Source organism: Pomacea canaliculata, linkage group LG5 (assembly GCF_003073045.1).
Source record: "Pomacea canaliculata isolate SZHN2017 linkage group LG5, ASM307304v1, whole genome shotgun sequence".
Taxonomy (NCBI): Eukaryota; Metazoa; Mollusca; class Gastropoda; order Architaenioglossa; family Ampullariidae; genus Pomacea; species Pomacea canaliculata.
This window is the reverse complement of record NC_037594.1, coordinates 27,089,391-27,102,115: the sequence shown is the minus strand read 5'-3', so window position 1 is coordinate 27,102,115 and position 12,725 is coordinate 27,089,391. Positions and strand designations below refer to the sequence as shown.

At 41.9% G+C, this 12,725-nt stretch overlaps 1 protein-coding gene across 2 annotated transcripts in view; it reads left to right on the top strand.

Moving 5' to 3' along the window:
• Window positions 1–12,490, top strand: part of LOC112564325 (prolactin-releasing peptide receptor-like) — a 117,944-nt gene extending 105,454 nt beyond the window's left edge. For both annotated transcript variants that reach the window (XM_025239050.1, XM_025239051.1), the window contains one exon: window positions 8,018–12,490. In XM_025239050.1, coding sequence (XP_025094835.1) covers window positions 8,429–9,664 — 1,236 coding nt within the window. In that variant the 5' untranslated portion in view covers window positions 8,018–8,428 and the 3' untranslated portion in view covers window positions 9,665–12,490. The remainder of the gene's footprint in view (window positions 1–8,017) is intronic.
• The last annotated feature ends 235 nt before the right edge of the window (window positions 12,491–12,725 follow it).

Here is a 12,725-nt window from a genome sequence, read left to right as displayed (position 1 = left end):
CAACAAAATATACAGCAGTTACTAGAATATATGGTCTACTCATTCATTCTCAGTAAAGACAAACTTTTATTCACAATATAAGCTAGAGGACATAAACTGCACGCATGCACGAACACACAAACAGTAAAATATTCAGTGCACACTCCGGATAATGAAGTCCATCAACATTGCACTCATCGTCCATGGAAGCATTTTACATAAACACTCACTGTACGTGGTGAAAGATTAGAGAGCATTTTAAAGCTAAGATGCTCCTTTCTTTGGGGAATCAATACGAACATAAATTATTTTCGAGACCCTGAGTGCGAAAACATTTGTTTTACTTTTTTTCGCCGGGAAGCAAATGGCGCACACTAAGGAGGAGGAGGGCACAACATCCATAAAGTCTGGATGGGTGCGTGAAGTTATATGATTAGACTTGACACTGGAGATAACAGAGTATATGTTTTTTATTGTTTTTGTTTTTGTTCAGCAAGGTATGACGATTGGTTAGAACATGTAATATTAAAAAGAGGATAATAAACAATGCTGACATCATTTGATTAGATAAAATGCTTCTCCTTTCTTTAGTAGGGAAACACCGAAGAAGCTTTAGGATAAAGGATACAATCAAAGAGTAAATGAAAATATTACAGTTTTGAGGGAAAAGCAAAGAAGGATAAAAAGTTTATATGAAACAAAATTATTCGATCAAATGATCAAACAAACAAAAATAGTAAACAAGAAAGTCTTCCAGTAAATTAATCCACACATTATTTGAAAACAGTTCACCACATACACATCAATTCACACAGCCCAAAGAGGAAGATATTTTGCGCTCTGTCTCTCTTACACACACACACAGTGTTTGGGTAAATAACTCCATTTAAGTTGGGTTCAAAGCATGTCATCAGGAAGAGTATTTTTGTTAATTTGCCTTCGTTTTCCTTTTTGGAAGAGTCAAAACGCGAGGTCACATGAAGTTTTCCGAAAAAAATGAAGTTCTCACACTTGAACCTTTTCAGCAAAGAGCAAGCAAAGTTTGTTTCTTTTTTTATCCCGAAGACAAGGTTTGATTTTCCTTGTAGTGTGAACGTGCATTCTTCTGTGAAAGCGATGATGAACGCAATGTGAAACAAAACCTCGGAAGTCATTCTTTGCCCCATTTCCCTAAAAAAAGAACATTCGCAAAACGCATACACGAGGCAATTAGTTTGCGAAACGTGTTTGGAAAACCTGTTGTTGTTTGTCAAGCAGCTGAGCAGAAAAAAGATGGTTTTGGAAACGTGTTTAGGAAAGGCCGTGGACCATTACCCCGTTGCATGCGATGTTGTTGAAGAAAAGAACATCATGGTCCATGCAGGGACGCGAGAAGTTCTGCAGCAACAATCGCAAGTTCGGGTATCTGGAAAAATAACTAGCAAACTCAAGGTGCGGTACCACCAGCAAACTGAATTCTCAAAGACTCTGACGTCATAAGTGATGGATGTGAGTCAACACCCCGATGAGTCGAGATGTTTGTCGCACACACCCGCTCCTCCAGAAAGCTGAGCAGAATTGATGGCCAATGCAGCGGGTAGGGAAGAGTCCATCTGCGAAATTGGAGAATTTCACGCCCAGCTACACCAAGCACCGAGAAATGCGATTTTCACTGCCATGCTTTTGCCATCCGCTCCTCCCCCTCATACCCCAACCTCCTGTCCCATTACGGTTGTAGCTCGGGGGCGAGCTGCGGTGATGTTGCGAGAGAAGAGCTTTTTCTGTGACAATCATTGCCTACATCCTGTGGACTTCATCAGCCACCACTATGCATACATGATGTCGCGTCTGATAGGGTCAGGCAGGTTATCGCTAACGACTTTCCATATTTCCTGACAACAGATCATTTGGTTTACATATATTGTCAGCCGTCCTTCCTCACGTGCACTTGAATGCACACGTGCGCCATATAATTATCGGCTGGTCCTGGTCAAGAGACATGTCGCGAACCTCCGTCAATAATAATAATCATAATAATAATACATTTCCGTCAATAATAATCATCATAATAATAATAAATTACAGCAAGCATTGTGGAGTGTATTGTTGTTGTCACTATAGGTAGATAATATTATCGGATGTAATGATGTAGTCAACAGCTAGACAGTGAAGCCAGCAGCCAGTCCTTGTCCTTTTTGAACTGCCAGCGCCATTTTAAATGAGTGTCTGAGGAAAACTCGCCAGAGCCAGGCAGATGGCTTGTCAGTCGTCGATTCTTTCTTCGTTAACTTCTCTCTTTCTCTCTGATCTGTGTGCGGATGTGTGTCTGTGCTGCAACACATTACAATGGTGCAGCCAAATGACTTGAAACACGCAGACAGCATAAATATAAATATTCGTCATTTATTTGATAAACTCTTTTAAAATGATTCTAATATGCAAGTCTGGCTAGAACACACAGTAACTCGCGAAGAAAAGTACATTTTCAATGTGATCGAAAATATTTTATACTTATTTGGTTGCACTTTCAAAAAGTAACTAATTACTCAATCACTTAATGACTTAAAGAAAAACGAGCTTCCAAAAGTCTTAGAACAATTTCTTGTTGTGATGTGTGTCTACATGAAGGGATGTCTGGTTGATGTTTGCATCAATTTAATTAAAATCGATGGAAAAGTTTCAGAAAGAGACGAATAAGGCAGATAGTGTTTCCCATTATGACAAACCTAGCTCAGCGAGTGCAAATCCGGAACAGGAAATAAAAAAAAATCTGGTTTGCCAAGCAAATGATAGCACCTGTAGTAGGAATTAACCACCAGACCAGTTTACATCCTACTAACAAACTACTATCACCTCACTAACAAGCCATCATCTACTACCACCCTACTTCACACTGACCTACAACAATTCTCAAACATACCCGCTAATTAACTGCTCTGAGCCAAGTCAGAGTCTTACTAGATACAAAAATTACTAGTCCACCTCAAAGACACTTTAAGATACTTTTGTAATTTCTAACCAAAAAGTCGCTGGCAAGAAATTATAATACATTCTACCCAAGAAGTGTTTTCTTGAAACATTGTGTGGGTTATCTGCCTAATTCTCAAAAGGCTTTTTTTTTTTAATTCATGAATGAACTGTTCATTTCTCTCTTGTGGATGACTATTAAACCAATCACAACGTCTAAAGCATCCACGTGATTGCCCATTGCCAACCGTGCAAAGTATCTTGCGAAATGTTAATTAGTCATCTCACGAGGCACGCGACTGTGACCTACCACGATCATAAAACTGTTTATCTCAATAACAGCTGTCATGACTAGATGTAATATGCAACAAAACAATTAACCAAAGCCATAGACCGACTTTAAAACATTGTAGGCCATGTAGATGTCGCTAGGGACAGCAGCTAGGCTGATGAGCATCCTCATTCGCTGGTGCTAGGGGAGAGGTAGTTAAGGACAGGTAAATAACGGAAACACGAGCGCTCAAAGAGAAGTCTCTGAAGTTGATGCCAGCAAAGATCAGAAGGAAATTGCCGTGTTCTGTTAAAGACTTTTAGTGCCGGAGGGTGAACTGAGTGATGAAGGAAGAGACTGGGATGGACCTAGCCGGTGCGTCTTCACCTGTCGAGTGTGAAGATTGGGCTGGGTGTTGGACAATAATGAAAACGCTACATCCATCACCATCTTTTTTTCACCTTTTCTGCAGTCGCCATATCAATTATATATCACATTTCCATAGTCATATCAAACTCTCAGCCCCAAAAGACCATCCATTCTTGCGATCAAAGAGCACGAGCTGGCACTTTCAGGACAGGTGAGACACAACAAGAGTATTGTTAAATAAATAAATACACAAACATAGCATCCAACCCTACGATAGTCAACCACCGGAAGATCTTCAAACTCAGTGAAGTCTTCAGTGTGGAGATGTTAGCACACAAGGGCTGCAGGGTAGTCAGCGGAAAATACAGGAAATACCAGAATGTTCGCGTGACTGACACATTATTTTATAAAGTGTCGCAGACGTCGACTCACAGTCGGCCCTCACCAGACGGCGGGGAGGAAATCTCCCTGTTTCAGCAGCGCCGGAAGATTACTCGGTGGTTCATCTTTATGGATCAGAAGGCATTTCCTGTCAGAAGAGTTCCTTGCAGAAACTTATCTCCTCCTGTCCCTGTGTGGGTAGGCGAGTCTGTGGTAGGATAGCGTCTTCCTTGACCAATCGCTCGATAAATGGTAGTCAGGGTATGAAAGGTCAGGAGACCTCAACAGAGTTCAAAATGAAGATCTCTCAATTTTAGATTATTTAATTCTATCGTTTTTTTTATTTCTGTATGAAGGTAATGTGTTTGTTTACTTTGACTGCCAATAAACATTCTTGTTCCTAATCGCCCCCAGTGGAGAATAGGGTCTCAACTACACTCCGCCATCTGAGCCGGTTCTGGACGTCCCTGTCCAGTTGGGTTCATGTCATATAAGCTACCTCCGCCTCCCGATCTCCTCCATTTCTATCTTGGTTCTTGGTCTCCCAATCATGCGTGTTCCCTGTGGGTTCCAGCCCAGAGCTTGTCTCGATGCCAATAAACATAGTGGTTAATAGTTAATCAAAAAAAATTCAAGTCATTAAAGCTTCTAAGACCTGTCCTAATTTTCTCAAGATTTTTAATATGAAGTTGAAGTTTCTAAAAACCCACACACCTTTGTTCATTACAGCTATCATTGTCGCATTAGTGTGGTGTACGCATGTCTACGCGTTTATACACACTGACAAACGGATTAACAAAGCAGATGCTTCAGACTAAACCGCATTATTGTCGAGCTTTCGTGTTCAGGTCTACTACACTGTTGACGGGGCTGCAGCTCATGTCAGTGTATGGTCGGGTTGTCTGAAGCAGAAAGCGAGTTAATTATATGTATATATACATTCTCCAACTTGATGCATCAATAGTTTGCATATTGTTTTTCCTTTTCGCCTTACTACACCAAAGAGATACTATTCATGATACTTATACTCCACAGAGATACTATCAACACTCTCTGAGCTAATCCATACCTGCTGGTAAGCAACGATTTAATTCAGGTTTCCAATAGGATTCGTGTTAGACTGGACCCTGTAATGCAGGTTCCACTATTTTTTTTTCTTTATTCGCTGCAAACCTGCATAGACCTGGGCTACTGTTTGTTTTTTTTTCTCTATTTTCCGCTCCGTCACTCCGCGCGAAGACTACTTGTCCTGCTTTCCTTCGCAGGTATAAACTTTGTCTTCTGATCTTTCTTATTGTGGCCTGCCCCCGGTGATCTTGGTAGCTGGGTGATGGTGTTATCATCCCTTCTTGGTATTATCACACCTGTTTGTTGGTTTTTTCGTGCAAGGTTTGCGGTGTGCATTTTGTTGTGCTTTGGTATGTCGCAGCTTCATTTGATCATGTCCTTCTTATCTATCTTCTCATTTTCAAAGTTTGGAAACTTCTGATGGGCTAATCGATATTCTTCGTGACGGGCCTGATGGATTAGAGACAGACTAAAAATACCCAAAAGTGCAATTATTGATGTTGTGTGCTTGCATACCTTTTGAAATATTGTCACGACGCCAGTGGGATGTAATGAGAAAATCTCTAACATTGCTGTAATGATTCGGCATACGGATGAAAGAACTTTAGCTAAAATTTTGAGTAACAAAGTGCGTGTTTTTTATCCTAGAAAGTGTTTCGAACCCGGAAGGCCTGATCTTCCCTTGCCACTAACTCACAGCTTTTGTCTCCTTCATATCACAGGGAATTCTGTGTGCGCAGAAGGATGGCTATGGACACAGGAGGAGTGTTTCAAAATGTCACGTGATGTTTACTCTTCCAGTCCTTTACAGTGCACACATATCTTAAATTGCCTGGGGCCACAGTGAGGATTCGTTGTTTATCACCGTGATGAAATCGATTTCGATAATAGAAATTAATGGAAATCCTTTGGTGATGCACATATCACTGATTGTGCAAATCAAGAATGATTGGCTTACAGGGGTACACACCAATTCTAAGCAGCAGTGTTTATATGAACCTTGCCTAGGACATGACACTGCTTGGAGTGGGGAAATTGTGAAGATCTGTCACAGAATGAGATAAATTGCAAGATGTTGTGCAGAAAAGATGAAATGGGTTCCCTCCTCTTTCTAGGTCCTCAAGTCTGTAGTGTTCTTTGCTCTGGAAGGACGTGGAGTGGGTTCACTCTCTGGGTCGAGAGCCTGGCCATGTCTGACTAAAGAAGTGCCAGGTTCACAGGTCACACTCTCTCATGGACACTTTCTTCTTTCCTATCTCCTTGCTCCATGGGTAGGTCTGGCAAACATGCATTAGCTACGTGGACACTTGCTGAGGCCCTAATAATTCCATTAAAATCTCGGGTTCCCTTATCTGCGCCAACCTTTTCCTCGCGGATCTTGCTTAGCATTTCTTTAAAATACTGCATTCGTGCAGGGCATGATTTGCGTGGGCAAACTGCGGTCAGAAATGGACTTGGAGAGCAAAGTGAGATAGCAAATCTCTTTGGTGGCAGCTTGAGATATAAGCCATGTTCTCTACTGTGTTTGCATATCTTGTCATTTGATGCATGCATGCGTTTTGCGGATAAGTCCATTGGATGCTTACAAGTCCTTACTTCATATCATCTATTCCTGTCCTGAATGCACTTGCACTAATTAAGCTAAACTTAAACAGTGTCACGAATAATATAAAATTTATTGTTATATTAAACTATAAGTAGAAAGTTATCGGTGTGGAGGCGAGAATGTGATTAGAGAATGAAAAAGCCAACAACAACAAAATCCATCCCACGGGAGCTGCTTAAATGGATCGCGGACTTCTCTCGCTTTTGTTGACAATTTCTAACCGATGACAGGGATGACACGAGTTAGCATATAAGGCTATTTACAGTAGGCGAATCAGACCAAAGTTTATCAAACTGTAAAGGTAAAAAAGTATAATTTGATTGATTCTTGACAGTTATTGTATAAGCGGAAGCGAAAACCCTTGTTGGACGCTAGCAGCCAGCCATCCAGTCGCTATCTGTAGATCCGTAGCCTCGACAGCAGTGTCATGCAAAACATCACTGCGCATGCGTCTCATGCACCGGAGGCTCTGTTCATTATTATGAATGAATTTTGCAGTGTAGCGGAAATCATATCCGCGCTCGATTAATATTTCTCCAACAAAACAAATGGTGTGCGTACATGACGAAATGGCGTCCGCCCATGCTTGCGTGTGTTAACCAAATGCACCGATGCTGGACCCCCCCAAACTCGAGAGGGAGTTGCTTTTTGATCTTTGTTCATCTGTGAAAATGGCGCACCTTTTTCATGGCTGGGCCTATCTCCCTTCTTGGCGCCCGATCGAGAGAGTCGGTGAGGCGTGGTTGTGAAGGCAACTGGCGTGAACGGCTTTGTGTGGGATGTGAGCTTGATGATTTCTCATCTTTAACCAAATCGCTGGAGTTTTGGTGTTAACAGTTTGTTAGGCTGCCAAACAAGGCAGACAGTAATGAGCATTCTTGTACGTGCTTGCTTGTGCGTGTGTGTGAGAGAAAGAAAGAGAGAAAGAAAGAGAGAAAGAAAGAGAGAAAGAAAGAGAGAAAGAAAGAGAGAAAGAAAGAGAGAAAGAAAGAGAGAAAGAAAGAGAGAAAGAAAGAGAGAAAGAAAGAGAGAAAGAAAGAGAGAAAGAAAGAAATAAAGAGTCTGGGTTCCGATCTGTATAGGCAGACACATTTATATAAGTGAACACACACACATACACACACATTCATGTTCCCATACAATTTTGAACAGACTTACAGAAAGAGATATGGAGAGAAAGAGAATAAAATATTATATGCAACTTTTCTTTTCATCTTATAAAATACACGTGGCTTTTAATTGCAATATTCATAATATGAAATGTTTTAACGACACACACACACAGTCAGGTATGCAGTCAGAAACGCTTGCACTCATGCTTTTATTTCTCACAGAAATAGCTCAGTTCACTCTATGTGATACAAGAGATAACCCGCATAGTTATTTGTATGTTTCAGGAACCAGACCCGGGATGGTCTTCTCCAGAGAGCAGTAAATACTAGCAGAATGAGGGAGATATCCAGCTGGTGGAAAACAGGGAAACTGATAACATGAAAGAAATACCAACGGCTGCCACACATGAATGCGTTTAACAAACAAGGAGATATTTGAATTTCATTTGAGAGACCTAACTTTGCCTCTAGCACGACTGATATGTCAAAACTTTCAGTTCATTTTGTCCTTACACCCTTTCCAATCTGAGGGTACATTTGTCTCCGCCGAGCAAATACTGTGCAGACTGTGTCTGGATCTCCTTTCACTTCAGTAGCTGAATGTAGCCTTTGACAAACTGTTTTCCCTCCATGCTGAACCTCCAGCCATTTCATTTCAAGTTTACTGTGTAGATCTTCACGACTAGCCTCGTCACCATGTCCGGCTCCGGGTCGGGTACACACCCCAACGTGATGGGGATGGAGAACATTACCCCGTTTCTGTCGACCACCCCGCTGGTAATCACCAGCAACTCTGACATCGATCAGGTGATGAGACTGACTTGGCTCATGTCTCTGTTTATCCTCTTCTACTCCCTCATCTTCTTGCTGGGGCTGACAGGAAATGCGCTGGTTGTCTTTGTGGTCATGCGCAACAAAGCCATGCAGACGATCACCAACATCTTCATCACCAACCTGGCCGTGTCGGACATTTGCATGTGCCTGCTGGCCGTGCCATTCACACCCATGTCCTACTTCTTCAACTCGTGGATCTTCGGCAAAGCGCTGTGCCACATCGTGCCTATGACCCTCTGCATCAGTGTCTACGTCTCCACGCTGACCTCCACCGCCATCGCCGTGGACCGCTACTTCGTCATCGTCTACCCGTTCAAGCCCCGCATGAAGGTTTACATGTGCGTGCTCATGATCGTGGCCATCTGGATCATCTCCATCTCTGTCTCCTTGCCGCTGGGTATCTACCACGAGATTGAGCAAAACTCCAACACCTCCTCGTACTCCTGCTCGGAAAAGTGGCCCAAGACGCAGGCTCGTCAGTTCTTCACGGTGACCAGCCTGGTGCTGCAGTACATCGTGCCCTGCACCATCATCACCTTCTGCTACTCCATGGTGTCCCTGGCCCTGCGGAGGAGACAGGTCGGGGCCGGGGCCCGCTCCCGCGAGAGGGAGGAGCTCGAGATCCGGCGCAAGAAGCGCACGAACAAGATGCTGATCGCCATGGTGATCATCTTCATGTGCTGCTGGATGCCGCTCAACATGGTGTTGCTGCTCCGCGACTACGACGACACCGTCGGCAACTGGTATTTCTTCACTCTCGTCTTCTTCATCGCCCACGTCATCGCCATGAGCTCGACTATCTACAACCCGTTCCTGTACGCCTGGATGAACGAGAACTTTAAGAAGGAATTCAAGACCGTTCTTCCTTGCCTGTTGATGGGCCGAGGTCAGAGCTCCAACAACGGCAACTACACGCAGTACACCAACGTCGAGACGCAGCCTTCTGTTATGCTCAACCGCTCACCATTGAAGAACGGCAACGACAACAACTGCACTGCTCCGGCCAACAACGCCAAAGAGACGAAGGCTTACTATGACACGGACACAGAGAAGGTCCACCTCAACATCGCTGAGGATCAGGTACCCGAAGACACCTGATCATTTCGACCCCATCAGGGCCCTTCACACATTTTGACGAATGTGACACCTGTAAACACGAGGCCTTCATTTTAAAGGATGCAGAGGACAGATGTTGACACACACACACACACACTCCTACATATATATACATACGTGTGCTACTGTTGCTAGCTAACCGAGTTCATCCCAGGTAGTAATTGTTACAAATGTGCACAATCTAGCTCAAGGTTTGCAGACAGTGATGCCAACTTATCAAAGCCTTGTTTCTAATCTTCATGAACGGTGAGGACAACCTTTCCTCCAGAACCAATAAAAACAAGGTTGGCGAGGTTAAACAGTTCCTTCATCGGCCATTGCAGTCACGCAAAAGGAAGACTTGTTGTATGTAAATGACCGATGATAAATTTCCTGACGGAAATCCATTATGAAGATTCGTAGAATGGACATCGGGGAAAGATGCGCATGCAAATGCATGAATTTTACAGCTGCTGAAATGACATGACATGACATGACACTTACTGCCGTGTGCCTAAAAGCTTTTCGGACAGGAAAAGGTAACTGGTTGTTTTGTCGCGAGTGTGTATGTGCTTCTGTCGTCCATTTTGTATCCGTTTTTTGGTCAAAGCAAACTTCACAATGCTGTTAAAGCGGTTTGTCTGGTTCCAGACTAATCTCGCCATTGTATGTAGTCTTCAGGTCAAGTGGAAAATGTAGCGAAAAATGTATTTTGTTATGAATTTCGACTTCCCGATCGTGAACAAGATCGGTCCTTACTGTTTCATACAGAGCCAAAGAAATTTAACCTACTTTAATTGCATTTAAAGTTATAGTAACTGCTGCTGCCTCCCTAAAACTATTCTTTAAAACCATTATAAACCGTTTAAAAAAATTAAAACTTGGTACATCTGTTTACTAACTCCCCAAATAAACTTTAAATTATTGTTTCAAATGAAACCCTAAAGAATAATCTCTTAAAAGAGGAAAAGATAATCATAGAAATGTAGAATGAAAAGCATTTGTTTAGAAGGTTGTCCTCCTAAACTCTTACGAATAAGACAACTGGTCTTCTACAAAACAGAACAGATAACGGGAACATCAAAGAAGTGCAAAGTGAAACAGATGGTACAAGTAGATATTACTGTAAAGAGCCCTCAAATACCCATCACTATTGAATTCTGTCAGAAATATGTCAATAAAACTACCCTTTGAACTCTAAGCATCTGTTAACTACTGTCCTGCCCAGTCGCCATCTTAGCTTAACACCGAGCTGTAAAATACAATATTTAGTTATAGCACAAGGAGAACACATCAGTACAAATATTTTACAATGTGTTCTACTGTAAATAAGGAAAATTATGGCCGATCAGATTTGAGACTTGTTCCATATGAGACCTAGATGGGAAACTGTCTCATAAACATGTAAACATTTCTGTCGTTTCCACACGGCAGTCCATTGTTCGTTGTTCAGTGCCATGTACAATTCTTTTAATTAAAATCTAACAAAAATCCATGCGTTTGATAATTGCGCATGCGTGAGGAAAAAATTCCATTTTTCCTGATTAATTCTAATACCTGTTTGTGCATGCGACTGCCTAGACTTGTATTGCATATGTGGCTCTCCTGTCGCATAAAACTGAGCCAACAAATAATGCCACAAAGATCTTTTGTTCTCTCTATCATGTATATTTTTTTTTATTAATTCTATTTGTTTTTCCTTGTAAAAAATGAGCAAGTGAATTATTGAGTGATTGATGTTTTCTTTATCTTGCACGTGAACGTTTGTAAACGTGCTATTCAGTGGATGTCAGTGTGTCCATGCGTGTGTTCGCGACCGCTGAAGTGCGTCCAGCAGCTTTGTAGCCTTTTGTTCTTGGTTTTTGTCACAGACATGTGATACGGCATGTTTCTACAACAAATATTCATGACAGTGATATGATACAGAAATCTTACACGCCTGTGACGAAAGCTTATGTTATCATATTCTAAGGAGACAGTCTGAGGACAGACATTCTCTTTGAAGTCATGTACATATTGTTGGCGAGCTGAGCAATCCAGGAGTCAATATTTAATTCTTTGACATTCATTTCATGAGTTGTCATGTAGCAAGGTCTTGTTCTTCATTATTTGATGATTGTTATTACTATACCATGTGTGGTAGAAGCTAGAAGAGCCTAAGACTTGCTGTTAATGATTTATATTTGCGTACCAGACATGACACCTCGGAGAAGCGATGTGTGACACAGAGGTCACAGGTCGTGTTGCCATATCACAGACGCTTTAGGGTCAGTAGTTCAAAAGGTCGACGTTGAATATGTTTGCATTGTTTCCTTGTTCACATATCGTAGATGTTTTGAGGCACGTCGTCCACGGCGAGAAAAAGAAGAGTTAATATGAACAATCCTTCGTTTCGCTGAAATCCGGGACGAGTTTATGAAAATGAATCTTACATAACCCGTGATGAAAATGTATGTAAATATATTGACAAAGGAAGAAGTAATGTATTTCGTGAAAAAGCTAATTATTTGTACATTTGATCTCTTTACAAAATATCGATGAATATCTTTCTGCTTGTTTCCTGTTTTGTTAAAGCCTTTTTTTTTTTTTTAATTTCGTAGGCTGTTTCCCCCGTTTTCCCCCCCAACCATGAGGTGCGTTTTTGACTGCCTATACTCTGTCATTCCGAAACGGAGAACGATGATACTACCATCCTGCACCATAAGACAAGGGAACATCAGTGTGGCAAACTTCTACTCTCATATATCAGTCACATTTTATCACAGCTCAGGCTTTGTTTATATCATAATAAACGCTTCATTGCAGTCACAGTGGCGTGTATTCCTCCTTCCAATACGGCGTAAAACAAAGTCCTTTGACCAATTTTCTCAAACTTGACATTCACATCCACCAAAAAGACTTCACCTTCTGAAATTGTCATTTCAGTGAGTGAGGACTGGGTTTACTGACATTTATGTTGACTCAGTCCTGAGCTGCTGAAACCATTGCTGCGATGATCCATCATGCAGACCTTTACATTGACATTCACGAAAGGCTGTAAAAACGTGCCTCATAGTTGTTTCAA